Genomic DNA, 24,660 nt, shown 5'->3' on the forward strand with positions numbered 1-24,660 from the left:
CACATTACTCTTACATTTATTTTTTTAAGTAAATCATTTTTGATTGTGACCACTCTGTATGCAAATGCATCAATGCACGTTGTGAATTTAATAGAACCATCAATAGTTTACAGTAGTTAATTATTTCATTTTTTAGAGTACTGTACGTTAAATTGGGCATAGTGTCCAACATCTGACGTCACTACAATTTTATCTTTAACATACCTTGCCCGGAGCAAGCTGAAGCAGTTCTCCCATCATGTGCCACTACGCTTTAACATAAATAATACAGCCACGTGACTTCAATTTTTCCTTCCAGGTAGAAGAAGAAAATAACCTCCAAAAACAATCACTTTTGTGTGGTTAGGTTTCTTGTGTTTTTGTTGATATTTCCTTGGAGGGAAACCTAAAAATGCCTCAAATTAAAGTAGACCGAATAGTTAGTTTTACTAGCGAAGACCCAGTAAGTGTACTTACAATGTATAAACTAGTTTCCACAGTATTCTTGCCTTTCTAGGCATTCCAAGCTAGTAATATCCTTACCAGTGACACTAACAAAAAATGGAAATGCAAATCTCCTGGAGAAATCAAAGCTTGTATAGTGCTACAACTGGATCAACCTCATCTAATAAGTGGCATCGATATTGGCAATGAAAACTCAGCCTATGTTGAGGTTTTAGTGGCTCGATCCACTGCTCCTGAAGACTTTAAAGTTTTTCTTGTCATGTCCTCCTTTATGACTCCCCTAGAAGCGCGTCAGACTCAGAACGTAAACAAAGTGAGGATGTTCAAATACGACGATCTATCTGATCCTGAGCGTAATGAAAAGTGGGATAGAGTTAAAATAGTTTGTACCCAACCCTTTAACAGACATGTCCAGTATGGTTTATCTTTTGTAAATCTCTACTCAAATGACCGGAAAAGCGAGGAAAAGGAAAAACCAAGCTTTTCAGTAGGGAAATTTCAAGTAAGACCTGAATCTCCAGATCATTTTTCAGCTGGTAGTCTGTTTGCACGCAAACAACAGGAAAAATCTACTGAAATTCCTAAAGGTGATTACCATCCCTGTAAGATTTTAATATAACAATAATAAATATTATTAGGAGCAGCTGCATCAATTAGGGAAGCAACATCTCTAGCACACTTGGGGTCACCTTCACCACTATCAAAGCCAAAAATTAAACACAATTTACCCTCAACTCCCACTCCCCACAGCAAGCAAAGGCGCAGTATAGACAGTGATGAGAGTACAAAAGAAAGGAAGGAAAGGAATAGAAATGAGTTGCTTTACAGTCAAGATGAAGAAGACAAGCATGAAAAAATTGACAAGTTGATTGATAAGAGAGATAAGGAAAAAGCTTTGGAAAAGGCAAAATCACTAGAGAAACAAGTAAGTAAATTATTGTGTATTAAATTACATGTTTTGAGTTTAAATGTGAATCTAGAATGTTTAACTAATATTTTAATTTGTTACTCTTTCATGTTCTGTATGGTTTTTGTACTGACTTACTAATAAAGAAACACAATAAGGAGCTGAACAACTCTAATCTATGCTAAACACCATTTCTTATCTGTTATCTTATCTTTTTGTGCCTTACACTATAAATGATTATCTTGTCAATAATAAAGAAGTACATTGCCTGCATGATCAAATAATTTATTACCAGGATTATAAAATTAATTTAGTTAAACCGTAAGTTAAAATTTTTACTCATTTGAATTAGGAGTTAATCCATTTCAGGAGATTAAACCAAAGCACAGGGATACCCCATCAAAACAACCTACCAAAAATAAAACAGATGACAAAAAACACCAAACTCCTAATAAAACATCCGATTCAAAAAATCGCGTAAAAGAAAGCACGTCAAGGGACTCTCTTAAAAGAAAACCTGCAGAATCTCCACAGCAACAACCGAAAAAACTTAAAGTCAATAAAATACAGAAACCGTTCATTCGTTTATTGGAAGATGTGGTCCTGGTGATCAGCGGTATCCAAAACCCCGACCGAGCTAGTTTAAGAACTATTGCCTTGTCAATGGGCGCCAAATACAAACCAGACTGGGATTCCACTTGTACTCATTTAATGTAATTATATAACTGAGAGTGTGGTACATATTGAGAGATTTGATTTCAGTTGCGCTTTTGCAAATACTCCAAAGTTCAACCAGGTGAAAGGTAAAGGGAAAATTGTGACCAGAAAGTGGGTGGAGGATTGTTATATGGAGAGAAAGAAACTGCCTTGGAGGCGGTACGCCCTTGACAAAGCTGACAAAGGACCTGAAAGTGAGGAGGAAATTTGTGAGCAAGATGACAATCTGGAAACTTCTACCACACAACCGGTTAGAGAAATTGACAGTGAAGATGAAATGTTAGACTTTGTAAAGTGATTTGCACTTTTGTGAGGTAATTTTGAAATTTTTAGGAGAGCTCAAGGTTCAGATACTGATGAGAAAATCGCTGAAATACAGCGTAAACAAGCGAAACCTCAAAGTAAAGACGTATTTTCGGTAGACACTGATGATGAAGATATTACTCCTAGTGATAACAGTGTCAGAGAAATTAATAAAAAGCTGGAAGACTTCTTTGATGATAAAATTTTCTATGTGGATGAAAGTTTTGATGACGATTTAGGGAGCAAAATAAAGCAGTATATCATAGCTTACAATGGGTATTTGTAACTGAAATACTTATTTAATTTAGGAAGTAAATTGTTTGTTGCAGTTCTATTGTAGAAAATTTGGAAGCCACTATTGATATTATAGTGACCAGTAACCAAAATTATAAACTACTTCAGGAGATTTACCCCTCGGCTACTTGTGTAGCTCCTGATTGGGTGTGGGAGTGTCACAACCGGCAACAACTAGTACCAATGACAGATTTCATTTACAAGTAAATTTATTTTTTCAGTACTTATTTGTTGAATTATTTTAAAATAACTTAAAAAATAAAAAATACAGTTTAGCTAGCTAGCAATATTGTGTCTAATAGTCCTAGTACCTTAGATAAAAAGCCAATCCACTTAAAACGTATTTTTCCCTTAAGTTGACGTCGCACTCTACCTGAATATTGGCGATTTTAGATTCCCTACTAGAATTGGTGTAAAGCGGATATTCCACAAAGTTATCTCGGGTGATTTTTTGCTTTAATAAAAAATACGGAAATGTTTACGTGACCATTACAAGCGTATTTGGTATCTACCTTTTCCACCCAGTTCACGTAGCAGTTGGGCACCACATTAATACTCTCTGAACTACTTTTACAGTCTCTTAAAGTACGATTTTCAATCAGAGCGCCTTCAATAAGTAAGTCAGACAAAACTAGCGAGTCGCTTTTTGATGAGTGCCAACTAGTTTGCAGAATTAATTGGTCCAAAGGAACATTTGTTTGCCTGAATAGCTTTAATAGGAATTTCTCTGTGACATTAAGATAAACAATACATACCTAGAACAATCTTGTTTGGAGCAAGCCAGGAAAGCGTCAGGGTTAAAAAACAAGCCCAACTTAACTGGGACTTGATGGCTGTGGGATTTCCAAGTGGATAAGTAGGCGGTTTTCTGTAAAAGTTCCGTCAGATATTGACTGACATCTTTAGGTCCTTGCCATAGTTCTAACCAAACAACAGGCGTCTGCAAATATTTTTTAAAAGTACTGCTAACAGATACAAAATATTGCAAACCTTAGACTGGATAATTTGTCTAACCAAAACTTGATCGTTTTCATCTAATTCCAAACCACTTTTAAGCACTTTATTTAAGTGCGCAAAAGTCCTGTGGATGCTCTGAATTACAGTCACTCCGGTTGAAAACTCTTCAGCAACAAAGGTTTCAATTGCGGACTCGTTATTTGGACGATTTTGGGATAGTTCAAATGAGTCGAGTCGAACGAAGTCTTGGCCTTGATTTATCTTTTTCCATAAATTGAAATAAGGATGCAAGTTTTTTAAGTTAATATCCTTGATTGAGCCAAATGTATGTTTCTGATCTTGGTACAGACCTAAAGTGTCATACACTCTGTAGCTTGCATAATGACATAGTTAAAGAAGTTAAACTTATTGGTATTGTACAAATTTAAGAGATCAACAAAACAATTATCAAGTATTTAAACTATTTCGTTACCTTTAAGTCCCTGAATCAGTTTTAAGGACATTTGCTTCTCCCTGGCTTTGTCTACGTTCTCTGGCAGTCCAAACACAATCGGTTGATCCTTGTTTGGAAACTGCTTAATGACTTGTAAATATTCCTTGAAGAACAATAAAATCAATCAACTTGTCTTAAAACGCTGGCCAAAAATTTGCTCTAGAAATTCACTTACAGTAATCTGACTGCCATTAGGCAGCGCTACATTAATTCCATGGAGTCTCCACTTGTGACTTAACACCTCGTCCGTAAAGTACATGTTCAAATAAGCTTCCAAGATGCTCAGATCCTCGATACACTCAATTCTTCCCGCGTAAACTGCTTCGTTCAACAATCCTATAATAAACTCCCACTGAACTCTGGTTGTGTCCACATTCCACAAGTCTTCCGTCAAATTCAAACCGGACTGTAAGTCGGCGTGATTGAACTCGTAGTATTTGGACCAGCCTACAGAGCATGTTATACTTTCAACATTGCAATTAATTTAATTATTTTGGATAAGCAACCTTGTGGTATATACTTTCGTCTCTCTTGCAGTAAAGCGTGCAGGCAGGAGAAAACAAAAAATATTCTAGCGCTGGTTCTACCCAGTTTGTTTTCATATTTGTTGGCTACGGATGAGTAGATTCGCTGTAAGTTGTTCCCAATACCTTGAGGCTCTTCGTAAGCGATTTTCAGGCTGTTTTGAGCCAGTACTGCGTTGAACTTTGGTGTTTTTTCGGAAATTAGCCACAACCTTGAAAATCACAATATAAATAACTTTACTTTAACAAGGGTTACAACTATACCGAAAAGTATTTGTTGCGCTGCTATTCTTAATATTTTGAGCAAGTTCAGGGAGCCAATATGTAACCAACTGTAAATTTTTTAATATAAGCCATTTTCCTGAGTTTTTGCATTCATCCAGCCTAGTAAGTGCTGCAGATTCTCTACCTTCTCCCATTGAAATCTGAAATATTTAGTAGTAGTACCCAATTAGGCTCCATTTAAAATATCTATTTACTTCCTCATAAGTATGATTTAAGTGTTTAGCCAAGTCCGCTATCTCTGTCGACGGATCCATACCGGAAGTAGTAATCAGTAAAATGGGTTCATTAGCACTTGATTCGTTGTAGATGTACTGTAGGCTCAGCACCGGAGGATCTACTGTCCTTAACCCTATATTAATCACTAAGTATTTTCACCTACAAAGATATGAAACTTAAATACCAGAAATGCGGAGGCAACTGTATTCAATGGTGCTCAGAAGTTGATCTGGCCGTAAAGCTTGGATAATCAGTAGTTTCTGAAATTCGGTAAGTTGACAATGTTTAGGAAAATCGGTTTCACATTGCGGGGACTCTAAAAATGTCGACCAGAGATTTTTTTCGCCAAATTGGCATTTGTTGTAGATGTCGGGAAGAGCATTCTGTAAAAAAGTTGATAATGATTAAAGCGCATTTTTGGATTAAGTAATTGGGATTCTTTTGATGATGAGTAAATGAAAGATTTACTTTTAAGTGGTACAGACTCATGATTGATGTCTCCGGTATCCAGGCAGGCAAATCAGAAGCCTCGATAGCACTCAATCTCTGATATATCGTATTCTCCAAGAAAACAGACATTTCCTGACTGGCAATAGTATTAGGATACATACGACCTACCAAATGAACGAAAAATGACAATCTGTCGTTTTTAAACATCCCCCTACTCATGTAGTTATAAACAGTTTGAAGTAAATGCCTTTTTTGAATTTCCGCATGGTCTTCCTGGAGCTGAAAAACCACATTAGATTCAGCAGGTTCTGCATGAATTTAGGTTGGTAGTAATACTTGAGTAGTTTGTAAACAGACTAGAAATAGCCGGCCAAAAGCGTTGACAGATAACGAGTATAACACGTCGTATTTAGAAAATTCTCTGCATGTAAAATATAAACGACTGCTGAAAGACGCAATGTCCAAATACACTTCATATTCTTTCCTTAACGCGGCTTGAACTCTCTGAGATTCATCCAAAGCGTCTGCAACTGCCATGGAATTTGATTTGGTCTCGTTCAGAGTGGCTAACAAAGACTAATAAATGGAAAATTTTAAATTTTTTCAGTTTATTTGAATAACAAAGGAATAACCTTGTTATTGAGAATGTTTCCATCAGAATTAGTTAAGCAATCTAGCAACCGGCTTTGCAAGTAATGCAACTTTTCCTGAAGTTCTTCATTCTCGTGCAACAATTGTTTCCGTCTGGTTTCCAGGTCGGGTTTTTCTTGATTGATAGCAGCAGACAACAATTGTTCTAGTTCAATAACCATATTTAACAAACGTTTATAACCAAAAAGATAAATTAATTACCAATAAAACCAGAATAAGTCACGTTGAAGTTTAAAATGTAAATGTAGGGAGCAATTTCGGCAGGTATTTCAATTTGCTCGTTACGACTGCTCAGTATTATCTTGAGATCTGGATGGCAGTCGACCAGCTTACCCAACATTCTAACGAGTTTACGTTCTCCTGCAATTTAAATAATAATTTAAGGCTAGGAAATTGTACCTACAGTCAAACCTTGAATAATAAAGTCTCCTCTTAAAATTGGAACAAGAATGCCAGGTATTGCTTCAAGCTCTTCAATGAGTAAGATCTTACCAAATCTGAAATAATACTTAATACTAAAGACCAATACAAACTAACCAGTATTGTACCTTATAGATGCTTCTAGCACGGTGTTCAATTTTGGAGAATTGGAGGGAATATGGTCGAAGTTTTGCTTCGTTTTGGCGTAATGAGTTTTCAGCCATTCAATCGCAGTGGAATTTGGATCCAACAGAAGTGGGGACAAGTTACACTACATTTTAAATTCAGTGAAGTAAGTAAAACATTTTGCTTAAGTAAATCTTAGATGTCTAAGCACCTTTTTGATTATAACAGCATTTTCTAATGATACTCGATCATTTGGTAGTCCTTCTGATTGCCACTGCAGCTGTTCTCTATCAGTTGAAAAGAAGGACAAGAAGTCAAAACTTTTCTTTTCAAGTTGTGCTAACCACACATTCAGAATATCCCTGAAAACCCATTTCTTAAATAAAGTGACTCCCATTCCAAAATTATCTCGTACCTTCTTCTGCTTTCTTCTTCCTCTGACAGAAAAGTTACAAAAGCCGCTGCCAATAAAGAATCTTTTGGCAGAATATCAAGTTCATTCGACAATTGTTGAAGCTGCAGAACATATTAGTAAAAAGTATAAAATTAAGCTAAAATGTAACTTCTTACTTGCTCTTGCCATCTTTTAAACTCATCTTCAAGTTTGTAGACTAAGGTTTCAGCAGACCCTAGTGTGTCTCTAACTTCATTCAAGCCTATTTCTACTTCAGCCGCCTCTTTCGTGTACTGAGACAGTCGATCTTTTAACTTGGCTACTGTAAGGTCAACGTCAGACAGATTTGCGTTTAACTCTACCAGCTGATTTTCTGCACTATTCAAGTTCCTATTCATTAGGCACTTATTAAGATTTTTGTCTTCTGGTACAACATTAATAACCCACTCTTTCAATTTATGCTGTTCTCGTTCCAAAGGCCGAATTTTATCCAACACTTTTGAGTATTTGACGTTGGCGTCCACCCAAGCAGCTAAAGGAGCAGCAGCCACTGAAGCTCTTTTGGCTGACTTTTGATCAAAGGAATCTTTTTTTGAAGCTATAAGTCGCTCCACTGCTTGACGATTCTCTGTTTGGATTCTGCTAGCGTCGAACGACCTATTCAATCCTTTAGTTAATATTTGGTCATTACCTGCATTACAAATACCTAATCTCTTCTTTTACACCGCGTTTAGCTAGGAAAGTCTTCATGCTATTCCAAGAAGTGTCCTGAGTCCCCATTAACTTTAACACCCCTTCCAAAATGTCTCTTATAATCTCAGGAGGAGCCCTTAAAGAGCGAATCTCAGACAGAGACTCAGTTTTAATATTGCCCACAGCAGCTCTAGCTTCCTGGATAAGAGGTTCCACTTCGGATAGTTCCTCTTCAATCTCAGCTTTTCTGTTTTACAACAACAGCTATATAGTCGAAAGATATAAATAATTCAAAAAAAAACCTTTTAACTAGTTGAATATTTTCACTTTCTGTCTTGCGCTTTAACACTTCCATTTCTTCTTTATGAGCATTGGCCCCCTTAATGGTGTTGCTAATCATATCTAAAGCGGCATTGGCTTTGGATTGCTTCTCCGCTAGTTTTTCTTCTTGTTCCGCTGCTTTTTGTTTTAGTTCACCGACTAAAGTCTTTGCTTCATTTAGTTTAGACACTCCCCCCTTAAATATATCAATCAGTGTGTAGGTAAATATAGTACTATTTGAAGCAATTTTATTCAGTAATTTAATTAACTTACCTCTAGTTTACTAATCTCTGCCATAATTGAGGAGCGCTTTTCATTAAATACAGTCATATACAGTTTAACCATTGAAATGTATCTAGAGGGTGTTACTGAAGACATAGAGTTGAAAATACCCTGAAATTCTTCAGCTTCAATAGCTCCATCTAGACCTCCTAACCTGGATCAATGAAAAGAATCAGTATACCAAACAGACACAGAAATATCTTAAGACCAACATTTCTATAAATTTGTGAGGGAAACTTTTAACTGTTTCTTCACTCCATTTGTCCAACCAACACAATCCACTGATTTGAGTGAAAGCTGGACATTGCATAACAATGTCTCGTAAGTTTGCGTTGTCCTTGTCCAAACAAACAAACACATGCAAGTTTTTTTTTATATCTGAGAATAAAAAACACTGTAATCTTTTAAAGTAGGATCAGATATCAAAACTGTACTTACTGTTGGCAAAAAATTGGTTCAAATCCCCTTCAAAATTGTCGCTATCAAATTTGTCTTTCAGCCCCTTAACTAATGAGTCCATCTCTATATCTGTGTATAAGTCGGGGATTTCTCCAGCACTCATTAGTAAATTGATAAGAGTGATGTTTTGATGGGCTAAAAAGACGTAATCTTCCAAAACTAGGAATACGTCTTCGCACTCTAAACCTGCTAGTTGGATGGCCTAAATTTTCCAATCTCACATTACTGGAAATAGTGAGTATGGCATAAATACCTACCAATTTCAAATCATTTTGAAATAATGGGAAAGCTCCACTTGCAGGGTGAACAATGCGTTTTCCCAACAGCGACGATGCAATTTTAATAGAGGTTTTACGCCCAACTCCAGGCTTTCCAATCAAGACCAAGTGGTACTGGGAAATAACCGCGGATCTCATTACTGTAGAGGTCAGCAGCAGGAGCTCATCATTGATTGTGATATCCAACTCCTGGTTTTCTTTACCTAGAAAGCTTTTTGTACTAGATAATCACTAGATAATTCATCAACTAACCAAACTGACTAACTCCACGTTCTACTTCAGCCTTCCAGGTTTCCTTTACCAAGGCATCAAAAATCACCCTTTTACTACTCCCAATTTCTGCTCTCGGCACAAAATATTTAGTTGCCAAAATGTGACTGAAATTTGCGCTCAAGTCCCAATTCGCTTTTGACACTTCCTCAATCAATGAACGCACCCGATCTTTATCTGGGCAAGAGGGCAGTCGGTCTACAAAAATCTTAATAGCCTCATAACAAAGAACCTCCAAGATGTAACCCTCAAATTGTGACCCTTCTAAAGTAGAGTAGAATTTCAAGTTGGTGCACCAACGCACCAGATCGTGAGGATTAAATCCACTAAAGCTTGATTGGTGATGAATGGTTTCTTGCACCTGAAGATTTGTTCAGTAAAATTTGGTAGTTTAAAGCAATAGTTTAACCTTTTCAAAGATGGTTAACATGGTCAAGACTAGTTTGACCACTTTGGTTTTGGGAAAACTTATTGTGGGGTAGTACGACTTTAAAATGCCGGATAAGTAGGCCACCAGTATGATTGAGAGGTCTTCTTTGTCAGGGAAACTGAAAGTTATCATTGAAAGCCTTATTCAAACTCGCCAAACACTGTTAAATAATAATGGAACAGTCATAGTAAAGAAATCGTGAATAAATGCGTATCATACCAATAAAAATTATGGAAATTTTTTCGTACATTAAATAGTTGTTAATCATAGGCCATAAGAAACAAAAGTTATAAACATACATTTGTTGACTATTAAGTTATTAATACTTACTCGACGTTAATCAAATACAGTTTAGACAAGAACCTGCTGGATAGTTTATGGTTTGGTTGCAAAGTTCCAACAACAATCACGTTTTCCACTTGTACAAACTCAATTTTTGAATTGAAGAAACCCTTGTATTCGACCAGCTGGAAAAGATAAACAATTATGAAGTTGAAGTGATCTGCCAAGTACACATCTCTGACAAAAACGTCAAAATTGCAATATACTAGTGCAATTTCATTTCATTGTCTCCCAATATATGGAATATATCACAAGAGGGTTTATCAACATGGACTTACTCAGGGTACACTTTCACTGTTTTGCCCTGATTTGTATTAATAATTTCATTGGGTTATAGATTTTTCGTATGCAGGAGCCAGTTCCCGAGCACTTGCTGTTGAAAACTCCCGAAACCGTAATAAAATACTTGAGAAAAGGTATCCTGCAGATAAAAATGTTCTGCCAGGGTCCTTTTCCTGTTTTTTCGATCCTTCTTGACTTTGTTTCTCTATAGCAAACCAAGAATCGTCCACAACCAGAAATGAAAAACACGGACACAAAAATGCGAGGAGACCAGCCTCAAAACAAGGGCGACATAATTAAAGAATATGAGGCTTTGTATTCCAAAATGATAGCCGATAGCGAAATAATAGTAAAGGAAAAACAAGAATGCGAAATCAAACTAAAAGAAATGGAAAACTTTTGTCAAGAGTTGATGGGGAAATACGAGAAGGCAAGATGCGTCATCGAACACTTTGAAGAAATGCAAAGAAAATTAAAAAACCAGGTGCAAGAGTACGAAGGAATCATCAAATCATTGACTGATGAATACGGCAAATTGAAGGAGTGCATGCAAGGCAAACTGGGTGTTACCAAACTTGACAATTTTAAAGAACTAACTTCGTCTCGAAACTCAATGTTTGAACCATTAAAAGGATTAGGAAAATAAATTTTAACTTACTTGACTTAAAAATTCTATCACCATGTTGCTTCCCCATCTATCAGGCGCTAGTAAATGCAGATTCCGAAAGTACAGAACTAGTCGTCCTTTTTTAGGTTTCAGCATAATTCCTTTGAAAGTGGACACGGAGAAACAATACTAAAAAGTATGCTTTTAGTAAAAATAAAGAAAGAAAAAATGGTGATGACCTGTTGTAGTTTATGGATGACATAATTTGTTGTTAAATTGTGACTGCAGTTAATTTCCACCAACTCAGTGTCTGAATGTTCGTTTAAGACGTGTTGAACAACCAATCTGAAAAATCATCTGTATTAATAAATCAACTAGTAATTAAATTCAATTACCTTTTAGCAGAACCGTGTAGCCCCATCATCAAAAAATGTCCATCGCCATTTCTCTCTAGAAATACTTTCACAATATCCAAATACTTGAGAACTTGTCCAGTCTTAACCAAGCAAATTCCATTGTGAACATCATCAATACTAATCTGAGGATCAGTATGATAACTGTCTATAACTTCTCTGTCTGAGTCATAGTATAGTTTCAATGGGAAAGGAGGTGGAGTTTCGTCAGCCCACTCAAACACCTTCTCAGTGAAAGCTTGTCTATATTCACTTTTGAGTTGCTGTCCCACTCCGTTGATCAATCCCACTATGAATTGCTGTTTGGTTTCCGCGTTGATTATTTGGGAAATTCCGGTTTTGGCTATTGAAATCGTTGATCTGTTCAAGCTTGACTCCCCATCTTTGATTACCCAATCCAATCCTTTTAACAGTTTTAAGATGATAAGTGAAGTTACTTAAAATGATACAACTAACCTTTAGAAAAGTAGTCGTTTATTAGAGGCTCTAAATAAGTTCGCTGGTCTTCAGTCAGTTTTTTTAATGAATACTGCAGAAAATCTGACTGGGCCACGTCCTCAGAACTCAGATATACAATTCCTATTCTGGAAACAGTAGCCGGCGAGGCGTTCTTAAGGTCATGAGTCTCGAAAACAAAATTTACGTTTTGACCAAAATGAATACGCCAACCCGAAGGTAAAGTCATCAATCTGTTGTCATCCAGGACGGAATTCAATGATTCCACCCATTCAGGGTCGATGTCTCCGTCACAGATAATCCAAGACCAAACGTCTAAAGTACTCAAAAATTACCATCACCTTTTGGTTTTAAAAGTTGTGTTTTTTTAACCTTCAGTTTCTGCGGAAACCTGTAAACCGTAGCTAGTCAAGACCCCATCATTCCATTGGTTTAATTGGTCAGTATAGCCCAAAAGTAGCTGACGGGGCATACATTTTGGGTTGACCGGATACTTTTTAATTTTTTTGTTTAGTTTAGAAGCTGCCTAAAATATTCATATGGGTTAACTAGCAGCTTAGTCAAGGGTCAAGAGATCACCTTTGCTACTAAGCTGATGATGGTTGATTTTCCACAACTGGGTGGACCTATGACGGCCACACCCATGCGTTGTTTGAGTTGTTTGTATAGTTCAAAGCATTTTCTGACCTAAAAAATCGAAATTTTTTTGTGTGAGTTTGGTGCAGCATATGTTGACACTAAATCATTTTAAGCTTTAAATTGTCAGTCTGCAGTTAGTAAAAAATTTAAAGTGTATAAGAAGCGCGTAAACTTAAAAATTTTGAAGAAACTGAAAGTCGACCTCAAATATTTCCACAATGATGGTGATAATTACCTGTCTCTCATTGCTTACAAGACCCAACTCTTCGTAGCTTTCGTGTAAAGCCTGTGCAAAAGTATCATCAACCATTTTCTCTACCGACACACCTCCAAAAACAGTATCAATAATGCGATTGAACTTCACTGTGTCTGAAAAAGTTAGTTTCGACACAATGTCCATCTTCAAGGTGCTGACCACCACGCTCATTTCCTCCATTTGAGTGAGTCGGTGGGTGCTGCTCGTAGCCATAAATTTTTTCAACGCCATTTGACAGCCCGCCAGAACCGTTTTAATTGCTCTCAGACCCCAATCGTAGTGTTGTTGTTTACTCAAAATTTTGCTATATAATTATGGTTGCGTTGTTAATCTAAACAGTAACAGTCAAAGAAAAACATCATAAAGACCAACCTTGACATGTCGAACAACTCGACAATCTTCTTAGCGATATCATCAGCATGTCGATATCCATCGCAATGTAAAGAAGTCCTGGCAATTTCCTCGTGGTCAGGATGGGTCATCACCACCGGCCTGAACAGCTGCTTCAGGTTATCTGGAAGCTTGTTTCGTCCTCCGTAACCAGCTCCTGCCGGATTTAGGGTCACGAAAATTCCGCAGTGCTTGTCAATTCGAATCTACACGAAGCAGATTTTTAGTTTACATTGACGGTTCTCTCTGCTTGACACATACGATCTGATCTCCCACTTTGACAGTCTCAGATTTGGTTCTTAAAGCCTCTTGTATAGCGTGTATATGCATGGAAATGGCGGAAAGGGTGGTTTCGTCCAGACGGTTGAATTCGTCGAAACATCCCCAGGCTCCAGTTTTAACCAGGCCAGTTAGTATTCGTTCCATCGAGTTGATATCTATTCCCTAGGTTTGAAATATATTTCTAGCAAATAGTGTTAAAGGGTATTTAAAAAAATGCATTACCTCATCACAGTTGAATACTAGAACTTGTCTTCCCAACATTGAACCTAGGGCTTTGACGGATTCGGTCTTGCCTGTTCCGGCAGGACCGTAAGGATTTCCTCCTAAGCCTAAATGAAGTGCCTAGAACAAAATTAAATAGAGAATACTGTAATAAGTAAAAGAAAATTTACAAACTTCCAAAGAAGGTAACTTATTGTTTATAATAACACAAATCTCCAAGAAAATTACTGTTTTTGAAATGTATAACAAACAAACAAACAAAATTTATTCGTGCTTACACAAAAGGTTTACACACGTCATAGTCAATGAATTTGATAATATAAAAATATTAAATCTATATAATGCTTCATTTATGTGAATACTTATATTAAAGAAAAGTCATTAATAAGAAATTCATTGATAGAATAGAATGATTTAACAATCAAATATTCTTTAATTTTTGTTTTAAATTGCAGAAAAGGTAACAATTTTATGTGAGATGGCAACAGATTGAAGAATTTAGGACCGTAATAAGATATCCCAGTTTTCAATTTATGAATTCTACAAAAGTCCGTATATATATTCCCTTTGGCTCTCGTATGATGGTAATGGATGCTTTCGTGTGTGTTGTATGAATTTTCATAATTTCAGTTGAATTTCAGTTGTCTCTGTAACCGATTTTACTGAGGATTCTAATAGCCCTCCTTTGCAGGGCGTGATGATAGGAAATGATACATCCTTTGCATAGAAAATGATACATACATTTGTAGATAATTAATAAATAATAAACTAACCTGAGTTAACGTTAAAAAACACCTTTCAGTTAACGGAGTCCGGACCAATTTCTGCTCATTACCTAAATACTCGTAGGAATAGTTCATCCTGGCTTTAGCCATCTTTACCGTAACATCGCCAATCGAATTGGCGTAATACCTAAAATCCATCCAATCAAAACATTTCATATTTTTCAAGTTTACTGAATTACCTCAGCTGTTTTTGCCACACCCACTCAGACACTTTAGTCACATTCTTACTCAACAATTCCTCTAAAACCCTAAGATGATGTATGGTATCCAAAAGTAAGGCTCTGAGCTTCAACTCCAGAACATTACCCTCGTCAGTTTTTTCGCTACTAGACAGTTCAAGAGAACTCAGTTCATTGAGTTGACCCTATCGTTACAGATCAGTTTCTGAGCTATGCAAAGTGAATTAATACAAACCTTATACTTCGCTAGTAACGCCGGTAAAGTCATATTAGTGATAGCTTGTTCACATTTTAAGGTAAATGAAATATTATCAGACAGGCACAGGATCTGTGAAGGGTATTTCAAAGGGTCTGGAGCTTGGTTCTCTTTCTGACAGGACACTAATAGTTCTTTTAGGGTTGTTTGCATTTCCTTCACTAGTTGTCCTAACCATTCCTGTGTAAATTGCATAAAAGTATTAAATAGACATTTTCAATACAAATGGCGTACCTCTACTGGACATTTGATTTGGATACTGTTTTCCAGTTTCACTACTTCTCCTTGCTGGGAACACATAGCGACTATATGCTCTCCTGCAGAGTCTAAAAGCACCGAATGTATTCCTGCAAACAGTTTCTTTAAATGAGACTGGATTATTTGCTCTTTGGACGACTGGCCGATTATCTCCAACAAGTCGTCGTCACTTAAAAATAGGAATCTGGGAAAAACGTCGCGTTTTTCTTTCAGGAAATTTTCCAGGCTGTGTTGACATCTTGATAATTGTTCCAGAAGGGACTGCAACGTTGATTTCAGATTGGGATATTTGCAGATTTCCGTTACTCTGGGGTCTCGTTCGATAAAAGTGGCAATTCTGCGGAAATCTCGATCTAGACGATCAAATCGTACTTTTTCCTGCGCTAAGGTTCCACCGCCAAAAATTGGTTCCAGATACAACCACCTGATTTCATACATAATATAATAACAACCTTCATAAATGACTTAGTAAATTATGCTCACCTTTTTTGAATTTGGGCCAAAGAAGTCAAATACAAATTTAAATTTTCTAACTTAGTTTCCCATGAGTTAACTCTCTCCATAAATGTATCAATATTACCAGTATGTTTGAGGGACTGAATCAAAATCTGATGATCACCTATCTACAATGTGAATCACACAATCTACATTATAAAAAATACTAAACATACTAAGAAATGCTTACCGCATTCAAAATCTCTTTAAATTCCTTAACCAGCAAAACACTTTTCCTCTGAGAGTCACTATGTTGATTCAACACAAATTTGGTCTGCATCTCCCATTGGTCAATATCTTTCACAGCTTGACGAATCACAATTTCGCTAGCTGCCCGCTTGCACAACTGCTGCAACTCTTTGGAATGTTCGCGAATGTTCTCGTGCACGTCTAAAAAGTCTTTCAGCAGAATTTTGTCTATAGATTTGGACTGGATTTTTAGCATGTTAAACACGTCGCTCCAATGCTTGTCCGAAAAGTCCTCGCCCTTTACGTATTTTAAAATAGGAACTATATCTTTGTACTTTTGAAGATCTTTTATAACGACCGGCACAAAGCTTGGAGGGTCAGCAACATTACTGAGTTTGTCCTCCCAGGATTTGATAAAATCTTCAATCTCGTAGTATTTTTTGCGAAATACTATCCAGTATTGTGAACAAAACTTCTGAAAGTCTACACAAAATCTCCCTAACTGTCCCAAGTTCTATTATATGCGGTCATATACCTGAATTATATTCTTCGAACAAAGCCCACGTAGACTCTTCTGCATTTAAAGTGGCTTCAACTTCACCAGCAATAACAATATCAGGAACTTTTAGGTTGAATTTGGTGTAGTTTGCACTAGAATATTAAGTTTTACAGCTTAACAGTTCACTTATTAGTAATTACTCACTATAAAGCTTCTTTTCTCTCTTTAACAGCGTTCCATTCTTTCCTCTTAAATTGCATTTCTTCAAACTGCTTCTGTACTCCTTCTAAAGTGTTCTCGTTAACGTCAAACGACTTGTGAATTGTACTAATCTGACTCCATTTTGCTTCAAATCGCTCAATTTCTTTGAGAAGATTTTCCTGTTCGATGCTCAAGGATGTTCTAATAGTTTCCATCTGTTTTTTTTTTTACTTTTTAGAAAATCAACAGCACTTAATTAAAAAGTATATTCATCAACCTGTCTGGCCATAATATGTTGGTGGTTGCTTATCAAGCTCCCCAACCTTTCCCAAGCGCCTTTGAGCCTGTTTACTGAATCGACTTGTTCTCTTGACCAGCTAGCCAAAGTTTTGGACTTATTCAACATTTCTTTGAAGGTAGTTTCCATCTGGGTTTACAGTACTAAGATTAAAGATTACAGAAAACGTAAAAGTTACCTCGGCATGCGCCGCAGTTATGTTGCTGTAACTGAAACCGCTTTCTCCAATTTCCTCCATCGTAACAGGTTGCTTAGTTAAGGCGGCAGTAGAGGGGTCTATATAGTTTTGAAGCTTAACAACATCTTCAGCAATGGAATCTTTCAGGGAGTACACCAACTGGTCCCAGTAACTTCGGTTGTGAGACTCTAAGTCGGATCTTAGTCTCGATAAGCCGATCAAAAAACATCCTACTTTTTCTTCAGTACTAAACAAGTAAAATATGTCATAAGAAAATCTTTTTTACTGTAAAATTACCTGGGAAGTTTGGCAATTTCCTGCCCAAAAGTCTTCGAAGCCCGAAAGTGCAAGTCCCAATGTTCCCAAGTAGTCAACTTCTTTGAATCGAGAGGTTCTAACTGCAACCAAGACTGCCAATGACGTATCACCGCGTCTAGTTGCTCGAAAAGTTCCTGCTTTTTTTTTGATATCGTATCCAGAACTGTTTCGTTCCTAAATTGTTAATTTGCATTTAAAAAATCCACTTTTGATTAATTTCACTCAAACCTTTCGATTATCTTAGAGTAAACGGTTTGACTGTTATCAGAAATTCCCTTAAAATTTTTAGGGATGTTTAAGTATTTTTTCAGCTGTTGCTCGTACATTTGCTCCAAGCTTTGCCGATTAGGTGAAAAGTCTAACACAGAGTTTCGATACACCAAGTCCACTCGAATCTCCTCCAAATTCAGGTGCAGCGACTTTAAATTCTTAGTGTAGGCATTTTCCAACACCTCGCAGATTTTGTTGTCTATGTCGGTTTTCCAGGGTTGCATATTTTTGTAACCTTTATTTTCAACGTTTACTGTTATGTTCCGGATGTTTTTTATAGTCTCGTTCCACCTCGAATACTCTTTAAGTAGACTGACGTTTTCTAGTTCTTTAATCTGAAAATACACCTTTTTAAAATCAAAATTTTGGGACTGCTTGTAAAGCAACCTTCTCAATGATTTCAGCGTGATAGGAGGTGAGTAAAGAGTTGCTATGAGACAACTTTTCAACGCTTTTCTTCAAGGTGTCCACGTACTTTTGCACGTGTTTCTCTTCACCCCAAGATACCACCTCCTGGTCCTGCACCAGCTTGGAGAGCTCCAAAGCGTCTGCTAGCATCATTGGTTTTTGGGATTGTATCATTCTATCGCCTATTGTGTTGTGAAAGTTGGCAATCTAGAAAAACCCGTCATTTAGGGAATGAAAGTGTGTAACTTTCTGCAGAGTAGACAAACTTGTTCCAATAACCGAGCATATTTCATAAATTTCTTTGCATGTTCGCTTGTTTCCTCTATGGTTGAAGGTATGTGATATCCCATGGCTTTTAGCTGTCTCACTTCTGAAATTAGCGTGATCAGCCTAGAAGGGTAGTTGACTTTCATGAGCTTATCTTGGGAGAATTCAACCACTGGGTCTGTTTCTTTCAAACTGAAAGAAATATTAGAACACAAAAACTTATAAAACTGCATTACCTTTAACCTACTCACCTTAATTTATTACTTTTAATATCCGCCATGACGTCGGCACTCCACGAATCAAACAACTCAGTGTGCTGACCTTTCAAATCGTTCTGAACACCTAAAACTAAATCCTTTACCCCAGCATACCCCTCTAAGTCGTTGAGCAACTTCTCCATTACAAAAACTACTTCTCCAGCCTTGCCCTCTAACTGCCTGATAAAGATAATCTCTTTTATAGAGTCTGAAGTTTCCTGTTTGGTCACAATTTTGGAGGAATCCAAATTTGATTGGTTCTGGATTTGAGTTATGTATTCCTTGAGGGAATTGAGCAGAAACTGCCTTTCGGCTTGTAACGTTTTCTTCAGCACAGGACGGTCAATTAGTTCCGAGTACCTGGTGAATTCGTAAATCAGTTGTCTGGTGTTGGCATTTACTGACATTAGTTGCTTCTTCAGTTTCAAAGCCACTCGTTCTTCAGCTGGTTGGAGTAGGTACTCAAATGTTTTGCGGGCCTTTTGTAGTTCAATAGGGCTGGCTTCTTCGAAAGTCAGAACGTCAATTTCTAAATTAGGAATTAAGTTGGTTTAGGGTTTAGTAAACTGCAATGTAGCAACCTTTAAATGATTTAAAAACTTTATCGGCCTGCAGGTCTGCCTTTTCATCCTCAGTAGAAAGGCGTAGTAGTTGTTTATGAACAGTTCTGATGCTCAACACCTAAATATTCAATATTTCATAGAGGTAAATTCAGTTGAGGAAATTTAAACAAACACACCTCACGAAGTGTGTTTAACAGCTGCACTAATTCTACAGGCCGATACACTTCCTCTTTCCAAGGATGTGATGAATAGCTAGGCCAGAAAAGAGTTGTCAGCTGCGTGCAAGTGGTCAACCACTTCTCACCCAATGCGATAGTTTGAGTGCATTTTTCCAAGACTTTATTGTACTCATCTTGCCAGAGATCGCAATCACTAAACTGCTTCAATGTATACTTCCAGAGATCCATGCCTAGTTCAACTTTCTAGTAAATCACAAAAAAAACTTTCAAACACATACCAATAACATCCATTAAATTTTTCATTCTGTCTGAGGAATAGGGCGGATCGCACCTCCATAAATCATCGAGAATGTTATGACACTTTTCCAAAAGGTCTTCCACTTCGTTACACGGAAGTGATTCTATGATGCTTAATTGTTAAAGTTTAGTGGTTTGAAAGACTTGTGGAACGTTTTTATGGTTACCTCAAATCTTTAGCACCAGGATTGAGGATTTGAATGACATTTTCTGCTGATTTTTTAGTCAACTTATCGGTTTTAGATTTTGATACGCTGTTCCAGTACTTTATTTCATCTTCTAGAGAATTTACATCTGCAACCAAGCTAACAGTTATTTTTATATGGCAATAAAATTATTTAGCCTGATGTTTTAGGTCGGTAAAAAAATCTTACATGTTAAATAAGAGTGACTATCTTCTTGTACTGCTGATTTTGGTAAATAATCCGCAAAAATTAAGGATTTCAAGTTAGACTGTAACGTAAAGATCTTGCGTTTGATGGTTTTGTCATAGTGCTGCAACCAATAAATAGCCATAAACATGAGAATGTGTAGTTTTCAAAATGCTTCACCACCTTTTCAAAACGAGGAGTAAAGATGTTGTTTAAAAACTCGTACAAGTCTATTGTGGGTTTTCCTGAAAGTGTGTTGATCTGCAAAAGCTTGAGAAAGTTGGGTGTATCCGATGTCATTGGGTTTCTTTTGTTGAATACTACGGTTTTTTCGCATTCCAAGTCCGGCAGCTTGAACACAAATATTCGTAATTTTCTATGCATTATACGGCTTTTATCTCACCATTTTAGAGAATCTCAATGCCCCATCGTTATCCAAAAAAACAAAGAGCGCCAGCTCATTTTCATTACTAAGAAAACTATTTAAATATTCTAATCCTTGAACATCTTCGATACTCTCCAGAACCTCGATGGATTGTCCAAGTTGTAATCCTTCAATTAGCTACGTTAATATACAGTTTCAAAATAAAATGTAAACTTACTGGAAATCTGCAATAGAGACCTTTTTGCACCATCTCCCATATTTAAGTGTTTGTTGTTAGAAGTTATGACGCTAGTATAACCAAAAAGGGAAACTTCAACCTGTTTTACCAATAAATGATAGGGGTGAACGTTTATTGTTTGTATCAAGTTGCTATAGGAACTATTCGCAATCACCTTGTACCGATTACGAGGGATGTAAACAAAGTTGGTTGACCCTAGAATAAACATGTGTAAAAATAACAGTACTATTTAATGCGATCAGATGAGGGATACTTACTAAATGGATAAAAGGATATGGTAAAAGTTAAAAATATAACTATAGAACTCTAGTCGTTTAATCATTTTTCACTATAATTTTATAATACAACACTAAGTCAGAATTATACTTCCACATAAAATGTTTTACAGTGCGCAAATCCATGGAATGATCAACGGCCTAGAAAAATTACAATTTACACTTTCATCGCCAGATAAAATACAAAAAAAATTTACCTGATCTGAGCAAATTAATTGGATTTGATCCACGGTGTATCCAGTAGCGGACTGGGCCTGAGGATCGCCCTCACCTCCAGGAGGGGTGGCAGTACCCTCCCCTAGTAACTTATCTAAAACGTGCTCGGCCACTTTACGGCATTGAATAAAGTCGTTGGCCACCAAACGATCCGGCTGAACAAAAAAATTAAAGTCAAAAGCAATAATCAAACGTAAAACAAAAAGAAAAAAGTTATTTAAATGCGCACTAAAGAAACTAAATAGTTTTAACGGTTTAACTACTTTTACTAGTCCAACATCCAAAAGTTTCTGTAATGTACCTTAAATACAAACGTTACTATATTTATATTTAATAAAAACCAACACTGACCACATTGCCACTGACCTTCTTAAGCCTGTCCTGTTTGAGGAGATTTGAAGGAACACTAGGATGGGGCTTAAGATAAAACTGCACTTTGGGAAATTTAGTAGTGCAGTTATCTGCAATATTTGAAAGGACCCAATTAGGTACGGTCTCGTTAAGAAGGGAGTTTTCGGTCTCCCCGTCAGTGTCTCCCACTAACACCCTGTAAAGCGTTCGTCCTCCAATTTCGCTGCAAGCAAAACTACAATAATTTTTCAAAGGCACAGAAAATTTTTCCAAACGTTTTTGGCTTTCAAAATCGAAAACCTTTTATAAAATTTTTATAAATTGTAAAATTTACACACTTTAGTAATCATAGATGTTTAAAACAATAATTTTTTCAAGCTTACCTTAAAATCAAAGGTATATGCTTGGGAACACTGAAATATATCTTATTTTCCTGTTCACCTTGCACACCTCTCCAATGTTCAAATAAAGCTTGCAGCAGCATTTTTCCGTAGTTTACTTTCTGATCAGGTTCATGCTGATCCTTAATGCCGGCGTCTTTGGCCGAAACCCAAGCTCCGAAACAATCCACCTCGTCCTGTGCCAAATGGATGGTCAGCATCTAAAACTTCATTTTTTATCTGAGGATACTTGACACTCTCTTCAGTTTACCCCAGTTTTTAGGTCTACGTTAAACCAATTGGGAACGTACATTAGTTTGCCGCTGTTTCTAGCATTGACTTCGTTCTGGTAGTTTATGCTACCCAAACTTTCAATTTTCTTGGCCTGCAATCTCACAATATCTCAATGATAATTCAAGTGAATTGCTAAAGCCTTACACGTAGAACATCATAAAGAGCTACAATTCCTGCAGTGTCTTTGGTTAGAATGTGTCTTTTATCGTTTAGTACGGTCGCTTTGATGATTGCCGCGTCACCAGGAATTATGGATAATGGTTGGACCGGCATGGGTAAATCCTCCTTAAAATTCTTTTCCGTCGGCAATTTCCAACAACGCACTGTAGAATTTGACGTAGATACCTATAAATCAAAAGCTCAAAATCCTACTTCAGTCAGCTTTGGTTTCTAATACCCAAATTCCTTGTTGATCTGCTGTAAAGCACATTTTTAAAATTGGCGCTTCCTCTGTGCACACTAACATGCTGTTTTGAGTATTTTTTAGGTCAGTCATTATAACCTAAAAAATTGTTTAGTATACTAAGAGAATTATGGACTTAATAAAAATCATTTAATGAGACTCAAGTTTATTAAACTCTCTGAATACTTGTTACCATTAATTAGGTCATTTCTGGTTATGTATCTTAATTTAAGAATTAGTGACCCTCATAAAATGCTAAATTAGAAATATCTCAAAAGGAATAAAACAACAATACCTAACTTAATGTAGTGATACATTTATAAACTCATAAATCAACTTTCTTGGATCTGATACAATTTAAAGCTTTCTGTATTTTGAAACCATAGAAAAACACTATCAATGATTTGTATATTTTAAATCAATCAAATACAGGACAGTGTATAACTTTAAAAACAAAATAAAAGTATTTCATATTAACTAAAAATAAACCAAGTTTTAAAATCTTCAAAATAATCTTTTTTGTTACATGCCTATAATCATTTATGGTCCACATGTGTAGTACTTCAGTAAATTACAGCACTGTTTGTAATTGTTATATTTACCCAAAAACTGCAGATGTGGACTTACCAATTTATCAACTAACTAGTTGATAAAACAACAATTTAAAACTAATGTAAAATACCACCAATTTTAGATTAGTTACTACGTAAAAAAAACTTTTCATACTAATTACCTGAAAGAGAAAAGTTTACCTTTTTGTCTCTTCCTCCAGAAATAACATAGGTAAAGTTTTCTGTAGCTAGTAAAGCCCACACAGAATCAGTGTGCACTAGTATAGTTTGCATACATCTTTAAAATAAAACACCAAAAATGATTAATAAAACAATTTAAATATGAAAGTAGTACCTTTGTTGCCCAATATTCCACACTTTAATAGAGCCATCACTACTGCCCGAAATACACTGAGTACCATCTCTTGAGACCACTACAGCTTTCACTGTCTCTGTATGACCTTTTAATTTACACTGCTTGTTACAACTACGTGGATCCCACAGCCTCAATGCTTTTTCAGTAGAACCACTTACAATTATGTTACCAGGTGGATTCATAGCCAAACTATAAATTGACTCTTTGCTTCCAACTAGACTTGAAGCTGTAATGGTCTGACATAATAAAGTGGATCAAGAGAAATACTAAGTAAGAAACACTTTACTGGTTACTGTGTTATTTGAGGCAGTCAAAGCAGTTAAAGTATTAATGTCCCATAAATAGATGGACTTGTCAAATCCTGCTGAAGCCACCTGTTCTCTGTCTTTGGCATAAGCTAATGCTTTCACATAGTCCTTGTGAGTTCTTAGTGTGGACATGCAGAAACCCTTGTAGGCATTCCACACTTTAACTGTTGTGTCTGAGCTTGCTGATATTACTAAAAGAGCTTTTGCTTTAGAGTTGCTTTGCTAGTGTAAAGCACTAACAACTTACAGTGTCTACCACCACAACAAATGACAATATCATTAACCCAATCAGTGTGGTGTTCCATACTGTGTATAAATCTTTCATGTTCATGCACTCTGATTATAGAATCTCTACCGGCAGAGTAAAGTCGGTCAAGTTGTGGGTCAAATTGTAGTGCATTTACTCCAGAACGGTGTTTCTTTTCTTCCGGCTCACAAATAACCATTGAAACCTGACAATAATTGGTAAAAGTTTTTTAACATAATTGTTAAAACAGTGTTGTGTGGCTGTTTGTAAAGCCATAACTAATAATTTCTAAAGGATACTTTACCTGCACTTTTTTTCTACTGTTTTGCGTTTTCATGTTAGCCATGTTTGAGTTTTCAAAATACCCGGGTCAATTTAGTCACTAGTATAGATACTTTAAACACACACAAACATATTTAAAACAAATATTTCTATTATATTATAAGTATGTTAATTCATGTTTTTTTTTAAATTTTAATAATATCAACTTTGTCAACACTTTACAATAAACACAACTGACTGACAGTCAGATGACAGTTGGGCATCGTTGCCAGTTCAAAATTTT

At 36.4% G+C, this 24,660-nt stretch overlaps 5 protein-coding genes across 13 annotated transcripts in view; 2 read left to right on the forward strand and 3 right to left on the reverse strand.

Annotated features, from left to right (window-relative positions):
• Window positions 1-587, reverse strand: part of LOC145730691 (LIM domain only protein 3-like) — a 44,707-nt gene extending 44,120 nt beyond the window's left edge. For 3 of the 5 annotated variants that reach the window (XM_081982034.1, XM_081982037.1, XM_081982033.1), the window contains exons 1-2: window positions 457-586; window positions 205-385 (exon numbers count right to left, since the gene is read on the reverse strand). The gene's annotated coding sequence lies outside the window, so the exon portion shown is untranslated. Of the gene's footprint in view, window positions 1-204; window positions 386-456 lie in introns of all 5 variants that reach the window. The other 2 variants (XM_081982035.1, XM_081982036.1) reach the window with 1 other exon arrangement.
• Window positions 312-2,952, forward strand: XRCC1 (DNA repair protein XRCC1). Of its 2 annotated transcripts, none has more exons than XM_081982015.1 (7): window positions 312-442; window positions 497-1,031; window positions 1,083-1,369; window positions 1,721-2,064; window positions 2,114-2,347; window positions 2,402-2,647; window positions 2,701-2,952. In XM_081982015.1, exons 1-7 carry the CDS (start codon window positions 392-394, stop codon window positions 2,870-2,872), a joined length of 1,869 nt encoding a protein of 622 aa, XP_081838141.1. In that variant the 5' UTR covers window positions 312-391; the 3' UTR covers window positions 2,873-2,952. The 2 variants fall into 2 exon arrangements, with proteins under 2 accessions (XP_081838141.1, XP_081838143.1); XM_081982017.1 differs by having other exon boundaries at window positions 1,089-1,369.
• On the reverse strand, window positions 2,857-20,840 carry btv (dynein cytoplasmic heavy chain beethoven). The gene is made up of 62 exons (XM_081982005.1): window positions 20,674-20,840; window positions 20,475-20,623; window positions 20,255-20,422; window positions 20,075-20,195; window positions 19,868-19,994; window positions 19,682-19,812; window positions 19,401-19,633; window positions 19,243-19,342; window positions 18,656-19,190; window positions 18,404-18,596; window positions 18,117-18,344; window positions 17,688-18,064; window positions 17,439-17,633; window positions 17,142-17,388; window positions 16,943-17,092; window positions 16,669-16,880; window positions 16,501-16,616; window positions 15,967-16,448; window positions 15,765-15,904; window positions 15,258-15,705; window positions 15,003-15,203; window positions 14,768-14,952; window positions 14,577-14,715; window positions 13,804-13,923; window positions 13,561-13,743; window positions 13,282-13,505; window positions 12,889-13,213; window positions 12,594-12,701; window positions 12,387-12,540; window positions 12,015-12,329; window positions 11,541-11,961; window positions 11,385-11,490; window positions 11,197-11,334; window positions 10,245-10,381; window positions 9,894-10,032; window positions 9,467-9,845; window positions 9,194-9,417; window positions 8,916-9,138; window positions 8,690-8,855; window positions 8,469-8,631; window positions 8,177-8,391; window positions 7,888-8,121; window positions 7,629-7,838; window positions 7,358-7,571; window positions 7,203-7,303; window positions 6,999-7,149; window positions 6,790-6,932; window positions 6,653-6,738; window positions 6,443-6,601; window positions 6,223-6,386; window positions 5,927-6,166; window positions 5,609-5,869; window positions 5,325-5,523; window positions 5,119-5,273; window positions 4,904-5,064; window positions 4,622-4,851; window positions 4,291-4,562; window positions 4,095-4,218; window positions 3,656-3,972; window positions 3,421-3,605; window positions 3,178-3,367; window positions 2,857-3,119 (listed from the first exon to the last, which is right to left on the reverse strand). Exons 1-62 carry the CDS (start codon window positions 20,711-20,713, stop codon window positions 2,970-2,972), a joined length of 12,603 nt encoding a protein of 4,200 aa, XP_081838131.1. The 5' UTR covers window positions 20,714-20,840; the 3' UTR covers window positions 2,857-2,969.
• Window positions 10,390-11,208, forward strand: LOC145730692 (uncharacterized). The gene is made up of 3 exons (XM_081982038.1): window positions 10,390-10,539; window positions 10,594-10,650; window positions 10,750-11,208. Exons 1-3 carry the CDS (start codon window positions 10,495-10,497, stop codon window positions 11,182-11,184), a joined length of 537 nt encoding a protein of 178 aa, XP_081838164.1. The 5' UTR covers window positions 10,390-10,494; the 3' UTR covers window positions 11,185-11,208.
• A 153-nt stretch (window positions 20,841-20,993) lies between the features above and the next one.
• On the reverse strand, window positions 20,994-24,616 carry LOC145730681 (WD repeat-containing protein 48 homolog). 4 transcript variants are annotated; one of them, XM_081982013.1, is made up of 12 exons: window positions 24,400-24,616; window positions 24,096-24,300; window positions 23,827-24,039; window positions 23,520-23,766; window positions 23,366-23,462; window positions 22,608-22,712; window positions 22,355-22,555; window positions 22,188-22,301; window positions 21,920-22,137; window positions 21,552-21,771; window positions 21,167-21,340; window positions 20,994-21,110 (listed from the first exon to the last, which is right to left on the reverse strand). In XM_081982013.1, exons 1-12 carry the CDS (start codon window positions 24,439-24,441, stop codon window positions 21,009-21,011), a joined length of 1,938 nt encoding a protein of 645 aa, XP_081838139.1. In that variant the 5' UTR covers window positions 24,442-24,616; the 3' UTR covers window positions 20,994-21,008. The 4 variants fall into 4 exon arrangements, with proteins under 4 accessions (XP_081838139.1, XP_081838137.1, XP_081838140.1 ...); XM_081982011.1 differs by having other exon boundaries at window positions 21,537-21,771; XM_081982014.1 differs by having other exon boundaries at window positions 21,552-21,759; window positions 24,400-24,615.
• Window positions 24,617-24,660: the final 44 nt, after the last annotated feature.

The sequence above is a fragment of the Ips typographus genome, linkage group LG6 (genome assembly GCF_016097725.1).
Source record: "Ips typographus isolate SLU linkage group LG6, UJ_Ityp_2.0, whole genome shotgun sequence".
Taxonomy (NCBI): Eukaryota; Metazoa; Arthropoda; class Insecta; order Coleoptera; family Curculionidae; genus Ips; species Ips typographus.